Source organism: Heterodontus francisci, chromosome 30 (genome assembly GCF_036365525.1).
Source record: "Heterodontus francisci isolate sHetFra1 chromosome 30, sHetFra1.hap1, whole genome shotgun sequence".
Taxonomy (NCBI): domain Eukaryota; kingdom Metazoa; phylum Chordata; class Chondrichthyes; order Heterodontiformes; family Heterodontidae; genus Heterodontus; species Heterodontus francisci.
Window position 1 is genome coordinate 30,748,650 of NC_090400.1, and position 27,303 is coordinate 30,775,952.

A 27,303-nucleotide genomic window follows, 5' to 3' on the forward strand; every position below is an offset into this window, starting at 1 on the left:
TCCTCAACTGGGCCCTCCGTCATATATATGAATGACTTGGATGTGAATGTAAGGGGCATGATTAGTAAGTTTGCAGATGACACCAAAATTGTGATATAGTGGACAGTGAAGAAGGTTGTCTAAGGTCACAACAGGATATAGATCAACTGGGAAAGTGGGCAAGGGAGTGGCAAATGGAATTTAACGCAGACAAGTGTGAAGTGATGCATTTTGGGAATTTAAACCAGGGCAGGACATATACAGTGAATGGCAGGGCCCTGGGGAGTGTTGTTGAGCAGAGAGACCTTGGGGTGCAAGTACATAGTTCCCTGAAAGTGGCAACACAGGTAGACAGGGTGGTAAAGAAGGCGTATAGCATGCTTGCCTTCATTGGCCGAGGCATTGAGTGCAAGAGTTGGGACGTCATGTTACGGTTGTACATGACGTTGGTTCGGCCGCATTTGGAGTACTTTGTGCAGTTCTGGTCGCCTCACTACAGGAAAGATGTGATTAAGCTAGAGAGGGTGCAGAAAAGATTCACAAGGATGTTGCCTGGTTTGGAGGGCTTGAGTTATCAAGAGAGATTGGATAGGCTGGGTCTGTTTTCCCTGGAGCGAAAGAGGCTGAGAAGGGACATGATAGAGGTATATAAAATTATGAGAGGCATAGATAGGTAGATAGCCAGAGTCTGTTTCCCATGGTAGGGGTGACTAAAACTAGAGGGCATAGATTTAAGGTGAGAGGGAGGAGGTTTAAAGGGGATCAAAAGGGTAAATTTTTCACACAAAGAATAGTGGGTATCTGGAATGAGCTGCCTGGGGAGGTGGTGGAGGCAGGAACAGTAGTGACATTTAAGAGGCATCTGGACAGGTACTTGAATGAGCAAGGCATAGAGGGATATGGAATTAATGCAGGCAGATGGGATTAGTATAGATAGGCATTATGGTCGGCATGGACGCGGTGGGCCGAAGGGCCTGTTTCTATGCTGTACGACTCTGACTCTATAACCAATATCAAAGAAAAAGCACCTGGTCCTTCTTCATTATTTAGTACTCGTTAAACGGGCTGTGTGACAATCGGTTGCCACGTTTGCCTGCATAAGCAGTGAGTGCAATTCAAAATTAATCCATTAGTCAGACACGCATGGTGACCGGTCGTGAGGACATGAGGACGACCATACATGAAAGGCCTTCTGCCATACTGCTTTGCCGTCCTAACGGAGAGGCCGGTGTGGTGGTTGGGAACGAACACACACACACACAACTCTGACAATCCAATCACCTGTTTCGACAACACAAACATGGATTTCAAAATCAATTGTTATGGCTCCCCAAAGGCTCAGAGGTAAAATCACCCACTCTTAAGTTTTTCAGCCCAGGAAAGGTTTGATCTCCAATCTGCATGGAGTTAGCCGATTTAGTGATGGCAGAGGAATGGCCGCTACAACAGTTTCTAAAAGGCAAAATCATCCAGGTTTCCCACTCCAGGTCACTATGCAGCAACCCCTGCTGGAATGTGTGTCTGCTGAGGACAGGATTAGTTCTCAACAGTTGGGATAGACTGCTGTCACTAACAGTCAATTGGCAATTTCCACTTGTGGGGAAGACCAAAACTAGGGACCATAAATATATGACAGTCATTAATAAATCCAATAGGGAATTCAGGAGAGGCTTCTTTACCCTGAAAGTGGTGAGAACATGGAACTTGCAACCACAAGGAGTAGTTGGGACAAACAGCACAGATATACTTAAGCGGAAGCTAAATAATCACACATGGGAGTAAAGAGTAGGTTATACTGATAGGATTAGATGAAGAGGGGGTGGGAGGAGGCTCTTGCGGAACATAAACACCAGCATGGATCAGTTGGGCTGAATGGCCTGTTTCTGGGCTGTACATTATATATAATTCTATATATTTCTATATATAATTCTATATAACAGTCAAGCGTCAAATGTGAATAATGGCCACTTGAGCAAGGTAGCAAGGTTCTACTAGATGACCACTGTCATGGAACCAGACCCCAGTGAGGGAGACGATACTTTCCGAACAGGACCAGGCGAGAGAGAGAAAAAATCAAATTAAAATCAGAACTAAACATTCAGGTGGTAGATCGGATACATTAGATTTGGAAGTGAAGCTGTTGGATTAAGATGTTGCACAGTATAGTATATCCCTGGGCTTAAAAAGCTAAATGTAGGAAGTGTTTATTCAACACAGAGCTAAGTGGCTAGAAACTGGTAATGTCAACATCTCTGTACTATACACATACACACACATAAATACATATAGAGAATATGAGTGTATATTGATCGCACATAATGGGGTCCTCAATGATCATATGCTTTCGTAGGAGTACTCAAGTATTATCACAATACAAATATTTCACTTAAACACGCATAGATTTCCTGTATTTACCATAGAGTAATCTGATGTTAATCTTCTTGACTGATGCGCATTTAAGTGCCCTGTACTGCTCCCACAAGTCGTGGGAGTCAGTTGCCAGTGATCACCAGAGCTGGCGGACAGCCAAAAAGGCGGGGCTAAAGCGTGGCGAGTCAAAGAGACTTAGCAGTTAGCAGGAAAAAAGACAGAAGTGTAAGGAGAGTGCTAACTGTGTAACAGCCCCGACAACCAATTCTATCCGCAGCGCCTGTGGAAGAGTCTGTCACTCTAGAATTGGCCTTTATAGCCACTCCAGGCGCTACTCCACAAACCACAGACCACCTCTAAGCGCTTACCCATTGTCTCTCGAGACAAGGAGGTCAAAGAAGTGCTCTTTATAAACGCAGAATCCCCTGCAGTCTTAAAGAAGCCCTGCCCTCAAGGCAACAGATCTCTCGCCTGGTTTAGAAACAGAAAAATTTGACAAAGTCAGCCCCATTGTATTCCCAATTCTTTTTTGCTCCTAACAAATCTTTTGTCAGCAGATCGCTAATATTTAAACTTAACCCTTTGAAGGTTTCAATAGCACCTTGCAATGAAAATATCACTTGTTTCAGGTTACTGTTCAAGGGCATTTGTATTACAAGCTCAGCCAACAGAAAATGTGTGTTTCTCTTTGCACTGGTTATATTAGAATGAAAAATAGAAAAGCAGAATATTTTTTGAATGGTGAGAGACTGGGAAATGTTGGTATTCAGAGGGATCTGAGTATCCTTGTACATGAATCACAGAAAGTTAGGTACAGCAAGCAATTTGGAAATCAAATGGTATATTAGCATTTGTTACAAAGGGATTGGACTATAAGAGTGAAGAAGTCTTACTGCAATTGTATAGGGCCTAGGTGAGACCTGAAGTTGTGTGTGTACAGTTTTGGACTTCTTACATAAGGAAGGATATACATGCCCTCCTTAGTGGGAGTGCAACAGAGGTTCATGAGACTGATTCCTGGGATGAGGGGGATTGTCATACGAGGAGAGATTGAGTAGACTAGGCCTATATTTCTTAGAAATTAGAAACATGAAAGGTGATCTTGTTGAAACATATAAAATTCTTGGGTGTTTATAGGGTAGATGTTGGGAGGATGTTTCCCCTGGATGGGGAGTCAAGAACTAAGGGCCAGTCTCAGAATAAGGGGTCAGCCAGTTAGGACCTAGATAAGTAGAAATTCTTTTCACACAGCTGGTGGCGGATCTTTGGAATTCTCCACCCCAGAGGGCTGTGGATGCTTAGTTGTTGAGTATATTCAAGATTGATAGATTTTTGGATAGTAAGGCAGTTAAGGGATATGGGGATCATGTGGGAAGGTGGGGTTGAGATAGATCAGCCAATTTCTTATTGAATTTCAGAGCAGGCTCAAAGGGCCAAATGGCCTATTCCTGCTTCTGTTTCTTATGTTCCTATGTTCTCATTCAATTTGGATGACCTGACTTACCTGGTTTTGGATCTAGCTGAGACGCACTCCGTGAGCTACCAATATATTCAATGACTCTGCTTCTATCCCATTGCAATGCATAGGATCAGATTACTGTTGCTCAGTATCAAATCCCCTGACTGCGGACAATTGCCCACTGTAATGGCAGTTTGAGAATTTGAATTCAGTTTCTTTAATAAAATCTGGAAATAAACGTCTAGTATCAGTAAGTGTTACCATAGAGCTGTGGGGTTGTCGTAAAGACCCTGCTGGTTTGATAATGTCCTTATGGAGGAAACCTGCCATCCTTACCCAATCTGGCTATGTATAACTCCAAACTCACAGCAATGTGGTTGACCATTAACTGTCCTCAAAACTGGTCTAGCAAGACACTCCATTATACTAAAGATGGACAATGTCGGTCAGCCTTGCCAGCGATGTCCACATCTCGTGAGCTAATTTTAAAAAAATGCTCCCAGTCCTGCTCATTAGACCAGTTGTGCTTACTAGAACAAGATGGCAGTATAAACATGGAAGATTGCTATCCAAGAGCTCATTCTCCTGACATCAGAGAAAAGGCTAAGTAGAAAAGCAGCTATAAATTAAGAAGTCCTTTGGGGCTATGTATAATGCTCTGGTGTTTAAATTGCAATCCTGCAAGTTTACATAGAGCGCATTACACAGCAGCCTGCTACATTTCACAGATTTTTGGACATTGAGTAGTGCAATATGTTAACACATTGTACACTGAGCAAAAAGATACTGCTAAGTATCCCTGAGGCAAGATTTTGAACTGGATGTCACTGTCCAATACCAGCAGAGCAAACAGACTGGAACATAAATCTAAACAGAAAATTCTACCTTTGATGTTTCAAGCTCCTGTAAATGGTGCAAAATGTGGAAGCGTAACCCCATTATTGGCAAAAAGGCTGATGAGCGAAGGAGAGTTGCACGACTGGGGGTGGGGGGGGAGAATGTGTGACAGTTACAAGACCTGCAAAGTATAGATTAAATTAATAATAGTGATGAATGCAGATAAACTACAGAGAGAGAGTGGCTCATTTTTCACTGGGTTTCTACCTACATTCCATTTAATGAAAAGAACCACGTAAAATGCTTAAGCAAAAGTTGTAGCCAGCCTTCCACATTTATCTTTAATTACAATAACATGATTACCATCTTGTAGTGGGGCTGGATATGTTTGATGTCACTCTGCAATTCTGGCTGAATGATACTATGCTTGTTTAACTTCTGCTGGATTAGTGAAAAGATGAATAGTTTACAAGCATGCACACCCATATTCCTTAACTATTGTCTTTTACTCAATCTCCCAGGAAAAACAGCAGCACTATGCAAGACCCTCCATAAAGCTACAATCTACAGGAAACCACACCAGCACCTATAGTGTCAATCTGCCCTGTCAACAAACTGCAGCTTGAACAGTCTGAATGCTCTCAAATGATCAGATATTCAGATTTTAAGTGCTCTATTGTGCAGAGGAAAGTTGCTCCAACAGTACAAGTCTTCCATATATGTCTCACAGAGGAAGAGCATTTCTTTTCAAATTAGATTTCATACAATGAGGATATGCATATGTTCGCGCCTGGAATTAAAATGAGCCTATGTTAGAATGCTACAGATTAGGTAGACTGCTTCCTCCCACCCCCACCTGACCTCATCAGTGTCAACCCCAGATGCTGAACATGACCTAGGATGACCTTAGGAGAGTCCAGCCTTTCTTGTGGCTCTCGGGCTATTTCAGAAACTCAATGCACACAAAAGGGAGCTGCAGAATAGCTCAAAGTGAACGATGACAAAGGCTACGGAGGTTACATTGTCGATCGCTGCCAGAAGACACAACGCAAAGCAGATGCACAGCTAGGAAGTCTTTGCAGTCCATAAAAACTGAAGATAAATTTATGGGCATTTCTCCACAGCTAATAAAATGTACACCACCACTGAGTGCACACAGTGGCTTAAAGGATTAGCCTTGTAACACTTAGCTAAATGATTGGAAAAAGTGATAAGGCATACAAGCCTTAATTAAGGTGCTGGCCAGACTACAGTACAACACTGTTCCTTTGTTGTATATGGTGTCAAACTAGGTAAAGGAGGACATCCAACAATACTGGAGCTAAGATTCCTTTGATAACACAGGCCCAAGATACTGGGGCCTTCTAACCCACCTTCCTCTTAAAAATGTGAGTCTACTTAGGATGTGTTGTGCAGACCTTCAGGAGGTTAAATGACAAACATCAATTGTTAATGGTTTCACAGAAGTGGCCTACAAGAGGAAAGAGAAAGCAAAAAACACCTTAGCCTCAATAGTTCTATTGAAGGAATTTAGACTCAGATTCCAACTGTTTGGGTTTTGAGTGAATTTATTTATGTTCGCATTTCCTCAATCCTTTATGCCAAAGATTGGAATTTCCTACAAAGTATTGGTGTAATCGAAAGAAGTTTGTAGGTGCATCTTTTTTTGAAGCAAATTGTGAGCCAGTGAATCTCAATTTTACAGCATAATGCCACTACACACGAATTTTTGCACCAGTCCACTTCAAAAGTCCAGGGAACATGAGTTTTCTGTGTTTCCACCAGTTATTGAAGGCATAAATTTAAACTCCAAATCCTAAGCACAACAGGACTTAAAGTCGCTGTTACTGGGGATTTTTTTAAGTGAGCCTTTTAGCAATTTTTAAAAACTTTTCCTAAGATCTGCTCTCAAATGGATACTGACAATACAGGTCCAATTATGGGAAACACCTCTTTCACAGTATACTAAAATAAGGAAATCAGCATCCCGAGGATCAGGTGTGTCTCATTGAACTCATCATCATGAATTATAAAGTGCCCACAAATACATAAACGAAGTAAATCGAGAAACCTTTCAAGAGCTTTTGGGAAATGATGTATCCATTTATATTAAAAGCCCACTGATCTAACCACTTCCACTGTTAAAAGTGGCAGACATTAATTCCAAAACTACCAAGGGGGGACATAATTGATAAACGAATCAAACTTCGAGGCAATAAAACCCCTTGTCCAGATGCATTGTATCGACACACATTAAATGTTAGGGAAGAGATAGCACAGGCACTATTGCAGGTATATAAAACTCATCAAGAAAGGGAACAGTGCCAGAAGATTATATTCCTATATTTAAAAAAGGAGCTACAACAAGTCGAGAGAACAATAGAACAATAGCTTAACGTCAGTGGCAGTAAAGATAGTGGAATATTTACTCAAAGATGTAACAGAGAAACCAAAAATATATTAAAGAATAGTTACTAACCTGGTCAAAAACCAGGAACTCCCTGCCTCACATCACTGTGGGTGTGCCTGCACCACATGGACTGCAGCAGTTCAAGAAGGGGGCTCATCAGTACCTTCTCAAGGGCAATTAGGGATGGGCAATAAATGCAGGCCTTGAAAGGATGAAAAAAAACTATGGATTTAAAAAGTGAAGGTCATGCTTGACCACTCTTATTGAATTCTTTCAAGTAACAGAAAGCATAGACAAGGATAATACTGTAGTTGCAATAACTTTGGATTTTCAAAAAGGTCTTTGACAAAGTACCACATAGTACACTGATGACCAAGGTCAGAGCATGTGGAGTCAAGGCATAAGTAACAGAATGGATCTTACGCTGGCTACAGAGTAGAAAACAGAGAGTAGGGGTTAAGGGCAGCTATTCAGGCTGGGAAGTAGTGTTCCACAGGCTTCGGTGCTGGGACCATTGTTGTTCACATAAACAATTTGGACGCAGGAATCAGAAGTACAATTTCAATATTTGTGGATGACACCAATTTGGGGGGGATTTAATTAATACTGAGGAGGAGCGTGACAAAATACAAGGTGGCATCAATAAAATTGCAGAATGGACATCGATTTGGCAAATGAATTTCAATATAGATAACTATGAGGTTGTGCATTTTGGTGGGAAGAATAAAGAGGCCACATACTGTTTGGATAATAAGAGACTACAGAGGGTGGAGGAGCAAAGGGATTGAGGGATACGAATACATAAATCACTAAACATAGCAATGCACATTAATACAGCCATTAAAAAAATACAAACCAATCACTGGGCTTCATTTTCAGAGAAATTAACTTCAAAAGCAGAAAAACTATGTTAAACTAATATGAAACTTTGTTTAGACCAAAAATTCCTAACAAATTTCCTCCAATTAAATATTAGGATGACTGAAACTATTGTCTTTGGTCCCCACCATAAACTCCGCTCCCTAGCCACCAATTCCATCTCTTTCCCTGACAACTGTCTGAGGCTAAACCAGACTGTTCGCAACTTTGGTGTCATATCTGACCCCGAGATGAGCTTTCAACCACGTAGGCTCACTGTCACTAAGGTGTCCTATTTTCACCTCCATAGTATTGCCCGATTCCACCCCTGCCTCAGCCCTTCTGCTGTTGAAGGCCTCAGCCATGCCTTTGTTACCTCTAGACTTGACTAATCCAACACACTCCTGGCCAGCCTCCCAGATTCTACCCTCCGTAAACTTGAGGTCATCCAAAACAATGCTGCCCGTGTCCTAACTCGTACCAAATCCTGTTTGCCCATCACCCCGTGCTCGCTGACCTACATTGGCTCCTGGTTAAACAACACCCTGATTTTAAAGTTCTCATCCTTGTTTTCAAATCCCTTTGTGGTCTCGCTCCTCCCCATCTCTAAGGTCCCCTTCAGCCTTACTACCCTCCTCTAATTCCGGCCTCTTCAGCGTTCCTGGTTTTAAATCGGTCCACCACCGCGTGGGCCCAATGCTCTGGAATTCCTTTCCTACATCTCTTGCCTCTCTACCTCACTTTCCTCCCTTAAGACACTCCTTAAAATCTACCTCTTTGACCAGACTTCCGGTCACCTGTCCTAATACCTTCTTATGTGGCTTGGTGTCATATTTTGTTTCATAATATCCCTGCGAAACACCTTGGGACGTTTTATTAGGTTAAAGGCACTATATAAATACAAGTTTTTGTCGAATGGTCTGTTTCTGTGCTGTAGATTCTACGTAACTCCATATACTTGAGGTAAATGGTAAACCAAACAACAATTTAATAGGGATAAGAAAAACTATATTGATGTCAATCCACAATTCCTGGATTCCAAAAATCATTTGCCATCACTTTAGACTATCATTTTAGAATCGTGCTGCAAATGTGTTGTAAGAACACAAAACTGAATGACAACTACACTGTGAAAGTCTTGTGAGCACACTGTCCCATTCATACCACATACACATAAAAATAAAAGCAAAATACTGCGGATGCTGGAAATCGGAAATAAAAACAAAAAACGCTGGAACCACTCAGCAGGTCCGGCAGCATCTGTGGAAAGAGAAGTAGAGTCAACGCCTCGGGTCAGTGACCCTGGTATACACAGTTCAGCTCATCAATCTCCCTTCCCAAAAATCACAAGGCCACAGGATAATGGCCATAGCATAAGAAAAATCAGGGCTGATAAAAAGGCCAAGCATAAAAGTACATCCATCCAATACATTCACTCCTGCCCTAGCCATCAGAACATCTAATTATACGCTGAACAAAAGCGAAATACTGCAGATGCTGGAAATCTGAAAGAAAACAGAAAATGCTGGAAATACTCAGCAGGTCTGGCAGCATCTGTGGAGCTTTGCATCAGGCACCCTTTTGTCATTTAATTTCTCCTGCCTTCCACCCCATCAGACCTTCCCTTTTGTTCTTTTTCCCACCCTTCCCCCTTTCACTTGCTTAAAACCTACCACACTCCTAACTTTACCCAGTTCTGATATAAGGTCACCGACCTGAAACGTTAACTCAGTTTCTCTGTCCACAGACGCTGCCAGACCTGAATATTTCCAGCATTTTCTGTATTTTGAATAACCCAGAACATTATGATTTTAATACTTAGTGCAATACATGAAAATGTATTTGCTTATACATCCCAACAGCAAATGCCAGATGAACGTGTGATAAGACTGTGAACAAGCCTTGGTGACTGATGGAAAAATAACCCATGCAACACAAGAAAATCAATTATACTTTTATGGTTTTGGGAATCCATTGTGTCCAGGCATGGATTTGCATATCTGGAGGTGACTGTACAGGTATTCTCAACTCACCATTCTAAAATCCTGTAAAAATGTGTGAGTAGGTTCATGTGCAAGACTCAAAATTGTTTTCATTCAAGAAAACTGCAAATAATTTTCAAATTGCCATGCCAGTCTACATAAATATTGCTTCAACAATATTTAAAGTGATAGGTTTTTATTATAATAAAGCAGCCTCTGTGGCAAAAAGCATGTGTGAAAAGGGTCTGAACTGTCGATCCCTTTATAATGCATCTGCTTTCTGTTGCATCTTATCTGAGAAGAACTGATTTCCTAGAAATTCCTGCTGATAAGTGTTAGAAAGTGTAATTATAGGAATGACGTAACTCCAGGCCATTTCTCATCAAAAATAAATACACAGGGGGCACAGAATTTATCTGCAATAAACTTTTAGTGATGACATTATTATTAGTCTTACCAACATCACTATGCATCAATACAAATTTACAGCTTTCGTTTGTGCGTAAAACTGTTCAAAAATACACCACATCCAATCACACATGCTCGGGAGATATTTCTTCAGGGCTGCAGCCCAAGCTTATGGCTTAGATGAAGAGTCCTTGTTGGTGTGAATACTAGGCTGCAGTTAGTCCTGAGATTATGGAGTCAGCTTTAACCCCACTGCCACCCCTCCCACCCCACCCCCACTGCTCCCTCCTCACATGGTGGAAATCAGACACGGGGAAGCAGTTAAGATGGTGCAGTGGACTTAGCCGCTCCTTTCCTGCCCCAATCTGGCCAACTGGCAACTCTAAATTGAAAGCAGCAAAGACACCCGCCCCAAAGCTGATGGTATCATCAGGGCGCTTCCTGTCATTTTAACCCGAGGCCTGAGCGGGAGACCAGTAATGGATTCCCACCTGACAAAACCTGCTATGAGCAGTAGCCAGGGCCAGAAAAGGCTGAGTAAGGTGTGTTTGTTTTAAAGTTGATGCACAGCATTCCTTTTGGTCCTGGAGGAGGAGGAATGCTCCTCCATTCCCCAAAAGGAAACTTTGGGCCTCCAGTGCTCCCCTCCTCTGACTGGGATTGCCCTCCTTCGGCACTTAACTTGTTCCCCTAATGCACCCTGCAGTCTATCAGCACAAAATTTCTTGCCAAATTAGTTACGTAATTAAGTAAAACCATCTGTGTTACATTTGACTGACTTGGTACGGGGTCATAAAATGAGTTGTTCTTTAGCTACTGGTTCGGCTTTTACATAAATTGTCCACTGGACATGTTGATGTTCAGGGGCTTGATTTTCAATCCAGCGTCAGTAAACCAGGATCATTTCCTGGACGTGACCCAACACGTTGTATGCGCTGTGGACGCAACACTATTCTCAAATACAGATCAGCTAATTGGGCAGGAGGCGAGCTTGATGCCCAATTCATGGCACTGAGAGCTGAGTACAATCCTCAAAAGGCTGACAACAGCCATGACTGGGCTTGCCGCTGCCTTGCAAAATAGAAGAGGAAAGAGATCAGAGGGCCAGCAGCCTCCTGGCGCAGAGAAGTCACCAAACAGCCAATGAAAAGGTACTACACCTGTTCTGACACAATAGTCCTTTTTTCCGAAACATTTTATTCACTATTAACATGATCTGCTAGCTACCCGTATTGCACTCAACAGCTGTTCACTTGGTTTCGCCAATCTGTGATTTCAAATTCGCTTTCTGGCCCTCCCCAGCCTCAAGGAGCTTAATGGGCAGTTAGTTGGAGGTGAGCGGGTTCCCGGTCCCTCACTCACCACCCTCCACCCCCCACTATGTAAGCATTTTGCAATTATAAAAAAAAAAACTCAAGATATTAACCATTACTGTTATTTACTAATTCAAATTACTTTTACCAGGCTTAAAATTTCTGTGTGGCCTTCTGACGTTAGACCCAAAAATGCAACCATTTGCCTGATCTCAAGGTACACCAGAATCCCCTGCCATTCTAATTAGAACATACAAATGGGTGTAAATCAGAGCAAACAACTGGGGGTCAAGGAAAATGAATACACAGCATATATCCCTTAAGCATGAAAAATTAAAGTTTTAACTCGTTGAACCATCATTCATTTACATTACATACGTGTTGAGGAACCTGTAATCGGAGAAGCTTAATGTGAATTACACTGATGACATAAAAATGCATTAGAAAGGAACAGAAAATAACAGAAATAAAACATCAGAAAAATCTGGTTGTAATTTGAAGAGTGCCTCTGAACAAGCACTTTTGCAGGAAATCCATATATAAGGTGTTTGAACTCAGGGTTGGGGGCACAGGGTGCAGTTTTATGGCAGAAAGGCATTCAGGCAGAGGGATCAACAAAAAGATACAAAAAAAAAACAAAGTGATTTGGATGCATTGTAGTTACATATGAAGCTCACTTACACACAAAAGTTGCACATTGCTTCTCCCCCCCGAGTTACATGTCTCTCTGGGCACAAATACACAGGAAATTCAAGGCCTGTGATTGTGAAGACAAATTGCATTTGGATTTCTAGGTCAGAGATTTGAACCTGCACTTTGTGCAGGGGCTGGGGTTGCCAGGAATACAAATGTCCCAAAGCTGAAGAATATATTCATCAGATGATCATCTGGCGCAGGCTGGTAGCAGCTTTGCGTGCAAGTATTATTTCTCCAGATTCTTCTTTGCTGAAGGCACTGACTTATATTGGGGTATCCAAGTCCCACACCCACCAGGCATCTTTCCATACCTCGCCCAAGTGCCCATTCTTCACACATTAGATGCTCAAATGTCAGCAGGCTATTTAAGCATGGGGACATCACAACTGAACCTGTTCCTGTTCTCACCTGACACATAGATTTCCAACAGGGCCATTGGATTATAGTCAGCAGCAGGAACTCTGGTTGTTTCCTCCCTAGGCCAGGAGTGCAACAGCCAATTTTTGCACCGCTCCCCTCTACAGTAATGAGATCAGTTAACTTAGTAAAACCTACGGAATGAAGCTGATCTTTATGATACATCAAATGTGTACGTAACCACTAGGCCATTGGAATGAGCTGCGCTTTAGATTTAACAAAAATTTTCTCGCCCATCCCAACGGGTTCATTTCTTTGCCCTAGGTCTTTAGCAGTCCTTTAACAATAGCCTGAAGGATGTTTCAGAATTCCAAGGACCAAAACAGGCATGGCAATGTACTTAAAGTAATAAACATGCACATTGACAAATTATTTACAGCACATTCTGATTATGATTTTTAAGTGTTCTAAAACTCAGTCTTCAAGCTTGCAATTACTTCATGTTTTCCTTATTCCAGTACTTAAATGCCACTGTTACTCTATGGAGTCTACACAGGCCTGTGATGTGGCAGTCATCTGGCATAGCACTGAGCCTCTGTGATTCCTCAAGCACACCCAATTAAAAAACTGACACAAAATTAAAGAGTTAACTCTATCTGGCCAGCAGTATGAGGCGACTACAGCCCTGTACATACATTTGATTCAGTTCTTTAGAAAACTGCTGGCTTGCCATAATAATAGTGATGAGGGGGGAAAAAATGCAGTTTTAGGTTTTCATGCAATAACTTTGAACATCTAAGCCAATATCAATTTTAGTTGTAATCAGAAGAAGCTGGCACCAGGGACTTGTACCATTTTAAACTTACACGAGGTACGAAAGTGGATAGTTTATTTGTAGTAGATTATTTTTGAAACTAGCACCTATTTTTGACACTGGCAGTCACACAATGCAGACACAATGATGCCTGTCTTTTCAAGTGTCTTCTCTCATATCATTTTCCATCATTTCCAATTACTTAATCTTTGATATACATTGCAAGACTGCACATTCCATTTCAAGATTGCTGTTCTAACTAAAAATTTGATCATTTTTTCCACTATTTTTCTCAACTCCATCAAGATGATATGCCCAATGATGCAAAATGGAAACTAACTCAACCTTCCATGGCAGACTCTATAATCAAATACCTCAGCTAAGTGGCTGTGCTGTACTCCAGGGCAATGCTGAAGTTTAAACAGCCCAGTTCATTAAATCAGATTTGTCCTTGGCAGCTGGGATTCTTCCCCACTCAGCTCCAGATAACCATACACACCAATGTCCTAATGGGTTGCAAAACTTACCAGCACTCAGGGATGGGAGGCTGCAAAGTTTTAGCCAGCTAAACTGCAGCAATGATCACCTTTGAAACGAAGGGTTCCTAAGCCTTGGCTTTTCCAAATTGTGCCTAAGCTCTCTGGATTTAGGAAAAGCTGGCACTATGGGAAGAGAGTGCACATTCTGCATCTGGAAAACACACTCTACCTATGTGGATTTCTTAATGGCAAAGTTCTTTAAGTACATCAATGGGTTTCTATATGCGCCAAAGATTCAGCTGATCAAAAGCACAAATCACCCCCTACAGTACCATCAAGTAAATCTCTCATACAACTTCGCCAATTACGACATAATCACCTTGTGAGAAGACAATTCCAAAACACTGCAAAGCACAGCCTCCTGCCAAGGCAAGCCCACACAGATTGAAGCCATGATGTCACCTCAGCCTTTAAAAACGAAACATAAAGGTTGTAAAATCAATGTGTGGTATAAAGAAAATACAACAGCCTTTGATGGCTTCTGAAAAATAGTAATCCAGTAATGAGACATTCCTACGTAACTCATTCACCATTCAGACTAGAGCCACCACTTGCCAGTTAATTTCTCAGTGAATCACCAGTTCCAGACATGTATCCATCACATAATGTGTGCGTGGTCTGTTCAATTCATCATTTCAACTGACAGATTATTCTGTTACAAAAAAATCCATTTGCACAGCTCTATAAAATATGCCTTCCCCCTTATAAATACTGAATCCTCACTTCTTTAATTCACTAAAGAGGAGATTTTCCATTGAAATGGGAGCATGTATGCCCCGCCTCATCCACCTGTGAATATTAGTCCTGCCACACTACACTGATAGAGCGAGCAGCTCACTTCACTTCAGTCCTCAGCAGTCATTTCTGAAAGGAGGGAGGAAATACTTCATGATTCCTGAGCTGATTTCACTAGACATTGTGGCTCCTTTATTCAAGTTGTATTGTCTGTAGTTGTCAAATGAATGGTCATAAAATGATTCCAATGTGTTGCCAGGGCCCAGACAGATTAATGGAAATGAATCAAGCCCTTCTTCCTCATCACAATTCAACAGTCAATCTTTTTGTTAAGCTGGCCAATTATTTCCAGAACTCATTTCTATTTGACTTGAGCAGGATGTACATCCGGGTTGCAGTTACTTGTTAACATGGCCATAGCCACTGGGACAGAAAGAGAACAGGCCAGTGGGACATGAGGCATGACCAAATCCAATCTTTGTTGGCCATCACTTGCTTCATATTTGTTTTCAAAATAACCTCTCTAAAGTTTCTACATGGGTCCACAGAGATCAAACTTCTGCCCATCCTTGCCAATAGAGCACCCAGAACTTCCTTTAAACTGCATTCGATATTTTCTACCATAGGAAAAAAATTATGCTTCCTGATGTCAGCACAAAAGTAATTTTCAGCAATCTCTTGGAAATGGAATTTTAAGCTGGATTCTACAGAAACTCTTTATTTAAAGTCCTCAAGTATTTGAATCACCCACAGTAAATGATTTGGAATTCTACAGTAGCTCAAGCGACAATCATGGGATTTACATTGAAAAGTTCCATTAAATGTGAGTAATCAGAATGAAGCTAATAAATACCAATAAATAGAAAGAGGGTTACACCCTGGTAAAACTGAGCACTGCTATACATAAAGCGGGTGAGGATTTGCGATCTCCGTGTAGCATATACTACATAAGAAATACTGCAGATGTCTTTCTCAAACCAGTGTCTGGAGAGTAAAGTTCAGCTGGCAGACTCCAGTTTTTACTGCCAGCTGCACGTCACTATCGGCCCTATGGAGCCCAGTGACAGAGGAGCACTTGGCTTCCAAGGCAGGTCATATTTAATGTTATAGAAGAGAGCAGCTGCGATAGTTCATTTTCAGTTAACATTAGAAATACTGACAAATTTAGAAAGTTGCCAGGACCCCAAATGTTTTACCTGGGCACTTTGAAAAGGTAGATTCACACTGGACTGCAGTTATTTCATTTTGCTTTGCATTACTTTTCTTTCATATTTCTCTTTTTCTGGTGGTGCTAATTCCTTCACTTACAGTTCTGCAGCCAGCAGTCACCCTCCAGTACTCTGCTGTCAAGTGTGAGCCAGCAGGCTATCTAATAGTGGAGGAGTTCAGAACTGAGAGCAATCCTGTGCTCACTCAGCATGCACGTATGTGTAGTTCCAGTAGGGGTCATTGTGTGCTGTTCAGGAATGGGAACCCTGCTCAATTTTAGTTTCTTTGTACTTTGATCAATTGTAGCCCCCTCAACTGCTGCCCTGGCTGAAATCAGCTAACTCAAGCATGGATCAGGGATCAAACCTGGCACTTTCCTGGCCGCGTAGCTTTGAAGCTAGGACTTTGGGCTATACCGACGCTGTGAACCCAGGTGATCAGAGACCATCGGCACTAGACTACCTGCTCAGCAAGTGCTCAGTCTGCTGCCTTTGTTTAAAATTAGAGCTTTTGAACTAAAGTGTTACTAAGTGGAGTGCAGCACATGCCAATTAGGTGAGCAGGTGTTATAATAACCAGCTGGAAACCTCCTTCACTCGTAGGCAGGCTGAGAGGGAGGCAAAACACTGGCAATTTAAAAACATGCTGCTGATTAAAATTAAAACGGTGAGCAGATTAACTGACAAGGAAAGTTGAACGGTACGGTGAAAATTATGGGGTTCCTCACGAGTTGTTGAGTCACAACAAATCACTTGTCCCATTTATCATATATATGAGAGTGTTGGACCAGAATAAAACAAAGTATTGTTAAATGCATGCATGCTAAGAAAACAGTGTATTGTATATACAGCATGTTTGATCCTAATGAGCTAGCATCGCACACACATACATATACATACACTTGCATACCTATATCTGTGTAATATATCAGGTCATAATCTATTATTTGTCATTAGTAAATAGATTGTTGAATCCTGACAATTGTTCTGGCCAGAATTATATATTAATGTGTGGTAAATGGCTTCTTTTGTAGAACAAGCTGAACTGCAGCTGCTCAGCAATAAAATCACTGTCCATCTACTAATGGTCCTAATCAATGTTTCAATGTATTTTATACTGGCATAGGAGATCTTGAGATGATTAAAGCACAGAGCACAATCACTGTCCTCTACACCAGCAAATAGTTCCCGGAACAATTTTCACAACTGAGCTGAAGGTCTCTCTCTCTCTCCTCCCCCCCCACCTTATCTGCTGGAACCACTCCAGCCTTGGTATAATGTCACAATCTTGTAAAACAAAATCTCTTTCTGCTATGTGATGTGAATCCACATGGAAACACTTGGCAGAACATAATGCTGGCAGTCAGTGGAGATAAGATAAAGATTGCTGGCAGAGAGATATGCAATTCAGGAGTAAAACTTAAACCGGAAAACTCCCGAGAAACAAACACACACAAACAGATGATTTAAAATTATGCGATTTTAATAAAAAGTCTGAGGAGCTTAGAGGCACTGAGCACTACAATGTTGGCACACTAACGTCCAGTGCCAGTGCTGATCAGCCATGGATCCTGGTTCAAATCCCATTCCAGTTGGTGCTATACTGAGCCGTTTCCAACAGGGAGGCACTGAGGTGAGACTGATGTTGCTCCAGGAAAGGGGAGAAGGAGAAAATCTGTAAGAGTTTACATTTTGGCCATTTCTGTGCTTCCCATCAGTTGGTGCCAACCTGACAGCATGGCTAGTACCCACCATCCTGGGTCATGCTAGTCCGATGGAAAAAAACACTTACCTTATCACCATCTAAAAAAACCACCAAAGGGAAATACATGAATGTGAACATATCAAGATCAAACCCACTTTTATGGTTATGATAATGTACAAAAACCATTAAAGTTTTGTTTGTGTTTTCTGACACTGTCTGAACTGTGATTAGACCTCAAATTAGTATATAGAGTACAAGTCAGCTGTTGAATTTGATATATTGTTTGGGGTCTATTTATAATGCAGTAACATTGTAAAAGAATGAGCACGGTGAATCCTTTTAAGAAAAAGGAGTTACTAATGAAAAATGTTCACAGCAGTTTTGTATTTGGGGACCTGGGCATGAAGCGACTGTTGACTCCTCATAAATGTGGAAATTTAGACCGAGACTGACAGTATGTGAAGGCTGCACAACATCACTTTGTCACTTCCATTATAGTGTATGAAATTCATTATCAAGGCATATTGTTTAAATGCATACAGCTGATTCAAGCATCAAATTGCCTCCTGTTATTTGTGTTGTCAGTGCTCGCCACATTAACTATCGTCAGCATGTTACTTGATTTCACTCAGCAGCATGATAAGCCTAATACTTTTGCATCAACCACAAAATAAAATTATTCCCCTCCCCACTGGACAACAAAGATGGGTGTGCAATAGGCTAGGGTTTGATTAAAGGCTACAATTGATGTCGATTACCTTGGATTGAGAAGAGGCAAACAAATTAAATCAGGCAGGACTCGGAATCATGACCATTAACCAGCGAGTCCTAATGGAGAGTGCATGCATAGGAACAGTACTGGATTCAGCATATTCCCCCATATACGACCATAAGAAAATAGCGGGCAGGAAATTTTAATGTTCAATCAAAACAGCATTCAATTCACAGAAGCATCGTGTTTAGCATAAACCAGAAATCTTTGCCATTGGAACCATTTTCAAAATAAAACAATCCGTGAAATTCACTCTATAAAATAGAGTCAGGATTGGAGAGCACAACTGAATGAGTCAGCACATTAATTAGCCAATTCTAGAAAGAAAGAAAGAAATTGCATTTATATAGCACCTCTCACGACCTCAGAGCGTCCCAAAGCGCTTGAAGTACTTTTGAAGTGTGGTCACTGTTGTAATGATGGGAATTATTAGGATTCCAACTGAATCTAACTTTACACATACATCTTGTAAGTAGAAATACATCTACCACCATCACTGAGATAGATTCTAACTCTCCTTTACAACATATGATACTTCATTATGGTGAGTTCTGATGAAATATTAACTTGCTTCTCTTACAGATGCTGATGCGGACCCAGTGTCCTAATCCAGCAATTTTTGACTTCTTACTCTGACCGTAATACAAACCAGCATCTGCTATTACTAGAGACTGCAACTAATCCCTGAACAACACATCTGCCTGTGCTGCTCACCTATTGTTTAAGTATTTGTAAACAATGAGATGGCCATATTTATATTTAAAACTTTTAAATCATTCAGAACTTTGCGACTTCTCCAGGAAAAATATATTTAAAAACAAAAACTAAAGCTTGAATTGAGCGCAGTGGTTCTAAAAATCCATCTTTGCTGAAAAAAAATGTCAGGTGGATGTGCACACTCAGCCTCTGATTAAAGATCACCCTGTGTGGATTAAGATAATACCTGCCTGAAGTCTGTCATTACTTCAATTTTTCAGAGCTATTAACTGAAGACACTTAAGGTGTCACCTTTCCTTGACCCATCTGCATCACAGTGCATACCAATAATTGCAATATTTATATGCTAGCTGGGCTGGGAGGGAATTAGGTCAGATGCAAAGAGATCCATCCCTTTTTGTGCAACACTGCTCTGTTGAAAGACTGACCAAAATCAACCTGGGAAACCTTTCAATAAGATCACAGTCAAAGCTGCCCAATCTTAATCTTCCTGCTGCGTTGAATACAACCAATCTCATTTCTACAACCTATTACACTGATCTGAATTTAAAAAAACATTTTTTTTTTTTTGAAAAGCACACATTGTCAGGGTTGGTTTTGCCCTGAAGTCACCAGACAAGATTGGTCTAAGCAGCAAGCTGTCATGTCACTAGGAACTCAGTGATGCGACGGCCACAACATTTTCACATGTGAACGATTAGGAATGTTCAGCAGTACAATTATAGATTTAATCCTAAATATGAGTTTGTATCTGGAGAATGCATTTTGAGCTGTATGGAACAAGGGTGAAATATTGGTGAGTCAAGCTCCATCACTGGCAGTGGTATTGGTGGGAATGAGGTAAGGAATTAAGATTCTCATACAAGAAATGTATTATTACTATATTAAAGCAGATTATTAATGTGCTTCAGGGAAAACAATCACATTTAAGCACAGCTTTTCCTACAATTGGTGTCAATGGGCTAATTATATCTAAGCTTTCTCAGAGTTAGGGGACATTCACATAGCAATATGGAACATATCAAACATAGATAAAAGGGTAACTTGTGTGATTTCCAGGATTTTAAGACTTTTAAAAAATATCTTCCATTTTGGATAGGATACAAATGAAAGTCTTGGTCTAAAGTACTCTTGACTGTTTGCTGTCAGCAGTACAGAGTGGAGAAAGTCCGCAGCATTACACGTTAGGATCTGAACCCAGCATTATCACTAGCTGTATCTATTGTATTGATACCAGTGTGCTAAAAGCAAAAATTACACTTAAGTTAATATGCTTTAATTTTGTACCAAAATGCTTTATATGTGATGCTGTTATTTCATGATCTCATATTGTTCTCCCCACTATCGGCAACCAGTCAGGTAACTAACAATAAGAAAAGAACTTGCACTTGTAAAGTGCCTTATCATGTCTGTCAGGATGTCCCAAAATACTTCACATCCTATGAATTACTTTTTTTGAAGTATATTGTTAATTGGGTAAATGCAACAGCCAATTTGCATACATTAAAGCCTCCCAAACACCAAGTCATTAGTTGATTTGAGTTTTTTTGCTGTTGTTCATGGCAGGAATGTTGGTCAGGACACCAGGAGAGCTCTCTGCCTTTCTTTGAGTTATACCTTAGAAGCTTTTACGTCCATCTGAGCCACTGAGCAGACAGGCGGGAACTCAGTTTAACATCTCATTTGAAGGGTACAACAACTGACAATGCAGCACTCAGTACTGCACTGGAATGTCAGCCTAAATCACGTGCTCAAGTTCTGGAATGAGGCTTGAATCCACAACCTATGAGCTGAAGAGACTGCAGTACTATCAAATGAGCCAAGCCGACACCTGCTTCACCAGAGTGTTATATGACTCAAAATGCTGTCTCCAAAAACAACTCAAATTTACATCTGTAAGCATCACTGTATATCTTATGTTTGACATGTTACACATTGCTATGGGAATGTCCCCTAACTCAGAGATACCTTAGACATAATTAGCCCATTGACACCAACTGTGCTTAAATGTGTGCACATTATTCACACAGATTACACGTCCATCATTATACTTGACTAAAATCTCAGTTAACAGGTTTTTTTTATTTCAAAAAAATTGACGTGTCACAATATGGACAAAGTCTGTGTTTGAAAGCACTCTGCCTCAAGGGATTAATCAATACTGCAGAAATCTGAACCCAAAGATTATGAAACAACAACCAACTACATCTAGCTTTGTTTGCAAAGGTTATTACAATCTGACATCAAGTCTACAATTAAATCTACAACTTGCAGTACATCCAAATACTGCAGTTAGTTTTCATGACGCCAAAAAGAAAATCAGCACGAGAAGCATTTTTCCATCCCCACATCTTTTTAAATCAATTTAAAGATGTGCAAAGCTCTGCCAACTAGCCACATTTAGTCTAGGTCATTCATTTTTAACATTCCTATCTCCAAACACCATCAAAATGAACATGATCCCTTTTTGGCAGGAAGAGTTTAAGAGCAGAACAAGAACAAGGCGCCAAAACTGCAGGTGATTATCCTGTTGAAGCTTGGTCTAGCATTGCAGTAAGTCATTTTTCAAGCATAATCTTTTTTCAAATACTGCAAGTGAAAGTGTATATCAATCAACTCTATTATGTTTTAAGGTATATAACGTACAAAAGGCGAAACTATTTACTCCGTGACTGAAGGGATCATCACCCAAGTGGAGGAATCAAGTGAGTTATGAAGGATTTGCAAGTGAAATATACTCAATGTATCCCTGGCCCAATTGTGTCTTTTACTTACAGTACAGGTAAAAACATGGACACATGGATGAGAACAAAATGCATTTAAAATGACTGTGGTGAAACGTAGTGAAGGCAGTTACAAACTTCTTTTCTTATGATGATGTGAGAAGACCATTATGAAACCAGACATGTGACGTTATAAAGAAACTACTGAAGCCATTTCCTGCAGCCAAATAACAGGTCAGGACAAATACACCTGGGAGTAGAATATAACACAGTGAAACATCAGGGGTTCAGAAGATGCTGCAAACTGCAATAGTGAAGCTGAAACTTTGCAGAGATTCATCTGAACAGCAGTTTATATTAAAATGATTACAGTATTCTTACACATATAGTAAATGATACCTTTTTTTAAATGAATTCCTGAGATGGCAACAAAAGTGAGTAACCAACTGCCAAAAAGAAATACATCACATCTTAAACTGAGGTACTATGAAACGTTTAATAGAGGGATTGACATACCTAGTATGTATCGTGTGATGGTCAGTGCTTCTCACATTCCATATTAACTGTTGTTAACATAGCAGTTAACACCACCTTCACTCAAAGAAGTGCAGACTGCAAAATCATGAGAATTCACAATCTCTCATCCAAGCCCATCACAGGTCACAGCACTGAGCATCAAAACCTCCATTTTGCAGAGACGAGTAAAGCACAACTCAAATAATTGAATTTATATCAACGTCTTGACTATATTCAGTACATTATTGACTGGCCAGCAAAACTGCTCATAACAACATGCTACACAAAATTACTGGATCTGTTCTCAGCAGGGCTGCTCTTGATCAATGCCTCAATTACGAGGCTTCATAGCTTTTGCTGCATTTTCAGCCACACAAGTAAATTCTCGATTTCCCATGTGTTACTGAAGTGAGCAGAGACGAGGGCACATTTTTAAAAATCATTGTGAAATCCTATTCTGATAAATTTCATACAGAAAATACATCCCAAGTAAAAAAAAAAAGAACACTTGAAATGTCTGTATGGTAGTGTCATTACCAGATGATAGTATGACCATTAACTCTGTATAAATCATGCTAAAATGGAGCAGTCAATTCTCACCAAAAATAACAGCAATTCCTGATATACTCTAGAAAGAAAAAGGATTCATTTAAATCTAACTTGCTTACATCACTATACTATGGTCCTGTTATAGTGCACTCATGCCATTTCTGATCATCTTTCATGGAGGTAAGTTTTATATGTGACTGTCATGCAGTTTATTGTAGTTCTGTTAACATCTGAATATCTTATTAAACAATACAACAGCCCATAATAAAAATCACCCTCCCTTTTATATTAGCCAATATGAATGCCCAATGAGAAACATTTCTATTTGCTGGCTGCCACAAATGTTATCTATCCTATGAAATATATCTGTCAGTAACCATCTGAAGATGAAGGCCCAACAGAAAAATTAATCAGCACAACCAGATTGGATTAGAAATCTACCCATCACAACTTGGAAGGTGAGTTTTCATTGCTTCACCCCTTCCCCATTTCATAAATTACAAAAGAACTTAAATCTCGATAATGTCGGACTGAAACCTGCTGGGCTATTGCATGAATTTTGAAATATTGCGGAATCTCTTGTGTTAATAAAGCATTGTCAAGTGCTAATAACTTCAAAAACTAGCACCGTAGGCAATTCTTCAGCAACAAAATATTGGTCCTGGAAGATGGAACAGGATACAATGCTTGAAATGGACAAGGACAATCACAAACTTAAACACAGCCACACTTAAAGCTGTGTAGGTATCCAATTAGCAACGCTCCAGAAGAATGGATATTGTGCAAAGGTTTTTGGGAAGGACAGTAGTGACTGCATTCGATTATATGACAGCATTAGGAGGCCAACAATGTCAGTATTTCCAAGAAGATACACTGTCTAAGTTTCTATCTATTTAGCATTTAAAACTTTCAAATATTCTTACATTGTACATGAAATCATAACAATGGTGCAACATTCTTAAGCATGCATTAATGAAGACACACAGTCGTTAATCAAGATACACCAGCTCATTAAGAGTAGTTTTCAACTAGTTCATAAGAGTATCTCTTTGATGAAGTGTACACTTGTATTTTATTGATAATTTGCCTCCATATGTGTAGTACATTAGAATCTTTATGTCACTGGGACTTCAAAAAGGTGAAATAAGGTAATCTTTTTTAATTATTCAAAGAGCACACTATTAAAACAAGTTACCATTATTCAGTTTTACTTCAGTGCTGCAGAACCTAGCAACACCGAACATGTATTATTAAAAAGCCACCCACTTTTAGCAAAGGATAGTTGTCCACCCGCTCAAATAAAAGCTTTTAAAAAACTTGCATAATGGATTCAGTGATTACAGCAAATGTTAACCAGTTTCTGGACAGTTGGACTCAAATGATCAAAAGTAACTGCATGTACAAAATTGTGCCTAGGAAACCAAAAGACCTCATTGTCAAGTCAATAAACTGATTACCTCCTATCATTTTTTTCCCTTTAATATGGATCAATGCTGATCAAATTAATTAACTGAAGGATTTAGCAGGGTTTCACTGTAGGTATGACACATCAAAACAATCCCACCAATGAATATCAGAACATAGAAACAGCAAAATCAGTCCATCCTAACAGTTAATGTACAAAACTAAGCCATATTTCAGACTGAACATTACCTCAAGGCTTACTATAATGAAAGAGAATCACAGCATTTGCTGTACACTTGCACTGTCAAAAATGTATGAAATTTCTTAAATACAAATATCTCGACATTGTCCAAGAAGGTTAACATTGAACAATGTGACTAGACTTCACTATCAATCTGGAAAGCAAAGGCACCAGCTAGGCTAGCACGTGCAGCCCATAACAATCTAGTTTGGTGTTGAGGTAATTTCTGAGCAATGCCACGTATTAGCATACAGCCACAATGTGTTATTGGCCCTTCCCTGTCCCCAAAGAAGGTCTAAATTAATTTAAACAATTATGAATACAATAATCGCAACAGTCATTATAAAAATGTTGCAAAACTTGCCATTTACATCAGTTTAAATAAAAAGTTCATGAAAAATGCATTTTGCACCTCAAAGAAAGCTCATGATGGCAAGCAATACCCCAAGTTTAGATTTTGGAACAGGTCCTCAGTCTGATTCCTTTAACCATTAACCTGACGTTTGAATTAAAATGAAACTCTCCCGAATGTTATTCTGAGCAAACAAACATTTCTTCCTATAGAGGTCACTGAGAAGATCTGATGGTTAAAAAGAAACACTTCATATTCAACAGTGGAAACATGTATTCAGACACTGTAATAACAATGCATAAGAAACAGATAGCAGACATGCTGACTTATTGCTTGAGATACCATTCCTACACATAGGGACTGAGATACTGCAGTGCATGAGGTTAAGAACATATGCATAAGCTTATAAATAAAAACTGCTGGGAAAGGGCCAGGTCCCATTTCCAGCATAACTGCATTTATGTTACAGTAAAATGAAAAATTAAAACTACATTCCTCCTTAAAAACTAAAGGAATTAGGCATTTCTACAATTTGGTCCAAGCAACTGACTTAAAAGAGTAAGCACTTCCAAACAAATAATCTTTACATTTCTTATAGTTTAAACAAATCAATACTGGTAACTGTGGAGGCATCAAGTAAAGTAATGATTTAAGTTATAATTCATCCACTAGTTCTGGATAAAGCAAGCAAACATGTGCAATCATTTCTGGACTGGGGCTATTTACTTTTGTGCTTCAATAGATTGTAATGAAGGGGAATCCAGCTACTGCTAAATCAGTGGAGCAGGACCTTCTGAAACAGGGACTTATCCCAATCAGTGCTTGAGTGGTTTACTATCCAATACCAACTATTGTTAAAACTGTCCCTTATATGACCACTAACAATATGATAACCTTTGGGCAAACCTTATAATTACTTTTTGTTAGTAATAGGAGGTAGAACAATTATGTGCAATCAACATCATTCCATTGTCAAGAGGTGAGGAGGTCGGTGTAAACAGCAAAATATAACTTGAATAGGGAAAGCATTTATCAACCGTATTCCTGTTTTCTGCGAACACCACTGACTTTTTCATAAATGCAAAAACATGATCACACTTTCAACATAACTTTTCAAAGCATGTCTTAACTCTAGGTGGTATTTCCAAAACACTTCTCAATGATTGGTTATATCATTTCATGATAATTATCATTCAATGCAAACTTTTCTTAGCCAAATAGACGTGTGTTATGTCAATCCTTTCCTTCGGCTCTACGTCTCTCTCTGCACCTTTTCCAAAGTACTAGCTCAGATGGCCTCCAAATCAATGCAGATACAGTAGTTGGTGGCTGTTAAACCGTCTTAGTTACAACTCATTTTAGCCTGCACATCTATAGAATTCTTAATCCTCCATAGGAAGTGACTCAATACGATAAAAAAAAAAGCAAAATTTCACAGCAAGGGCCTGGTGCTTAAGTGACATATGAGTTAAAGAGATACACCAATCTCAACCAGCTGGAATCACAGTACCCCTTTCACCCTTTACAAAATATCAACATGGTGTTCACACGCTCAAACGTTTCTTACTTTATTTCAATTCTTAATGGTTGTGATGGGGAGTTCAGGAAAACATCAAGGAAATATAGGAGAAAATACAGTCTATGGGAAAAGTCTAGCAATGATCTAGAATCACTGTGTAAATGAGTTCAACTCTAAGCTTTCTGATAACCAACAGAATAGTTTAATCAAACAATATGAAGTGAGGTTTAATCATTTACTATGCGTTTCGCTACTATATTGTGATGTTAATGGTCATTGTGGGTTTTTTTCAATCTTAAAGCTGAATCACATTTAAAGCTCCAGTCTTAAGGATTTGTATTATCCATCCATTCCTTACCTCCAGAGCTTCCAAGGTGACAAAACTGGCTATTCCAAATCCATCAATGAGATCTTCTTCTCCTGAAGTGGAATCTTTCCTCCGACGTCTAGGGGGTCTGGGGCGGGATGAGGCTGGATTTTTGTTGTTGCCCTCTCGCTCAGACCCTGAGGAGGATAGAGTATTGTTCGCCCTCGAAGTGCCTCCACCTCCCTTTGCTTTCCTGTCTCGGTTTCTCTGAGCTCTAGATCGCCTACTCCGGCGAAGCCCACTGCACCGCGGGCCATCCATTGCACACACTAGATTTCCCCACAGAAATGTGACTGCTTTTTTTTTTAAACTCAATAAAATTAACAATAGCAATTCCACAAAGCCCAGGCAAAGCACTTTGCAGGAGGCGATGGCTGGATGCACGTCGTCTGTGTATTAATCACCGAGGCAAAAATCCGCAAGAGGAGAATCCGTTTATAACTTGGATGGAGAAATTATTCCAGTATTCCCAT

The 27,303-nt window shown here is 40.1% G+C and overlaps 1 protein-coding gene across 6 annotated transcripts in view; it reads right to left on the reverse strand.

Annotated features, from left to right (window-relative positions):
• Positions 1-27,091, reverse strand: part of auts2a (activator of transcription and developmental regulator AUTS2 a) — a 1,290,268-nt gene extending 1,263,177 nt beyond the window's left edge. For all 6 annotated transcript variants that reach the window (XM_068010284.1, XM_068010283.1, XM_068010285.1 and 3 more), the window contains exon 1: positions 26,822-27,091. In XM_068010284.1, coding sequence (XP_067866385.1) covers positions 26,822-27,091 — 270 coding nt within the window. The remainder of the gene's footprint in view (positions 1-26,821) is intronic.
• Positions 27,092-27,303: the final 212 nt, after the last annotated feature.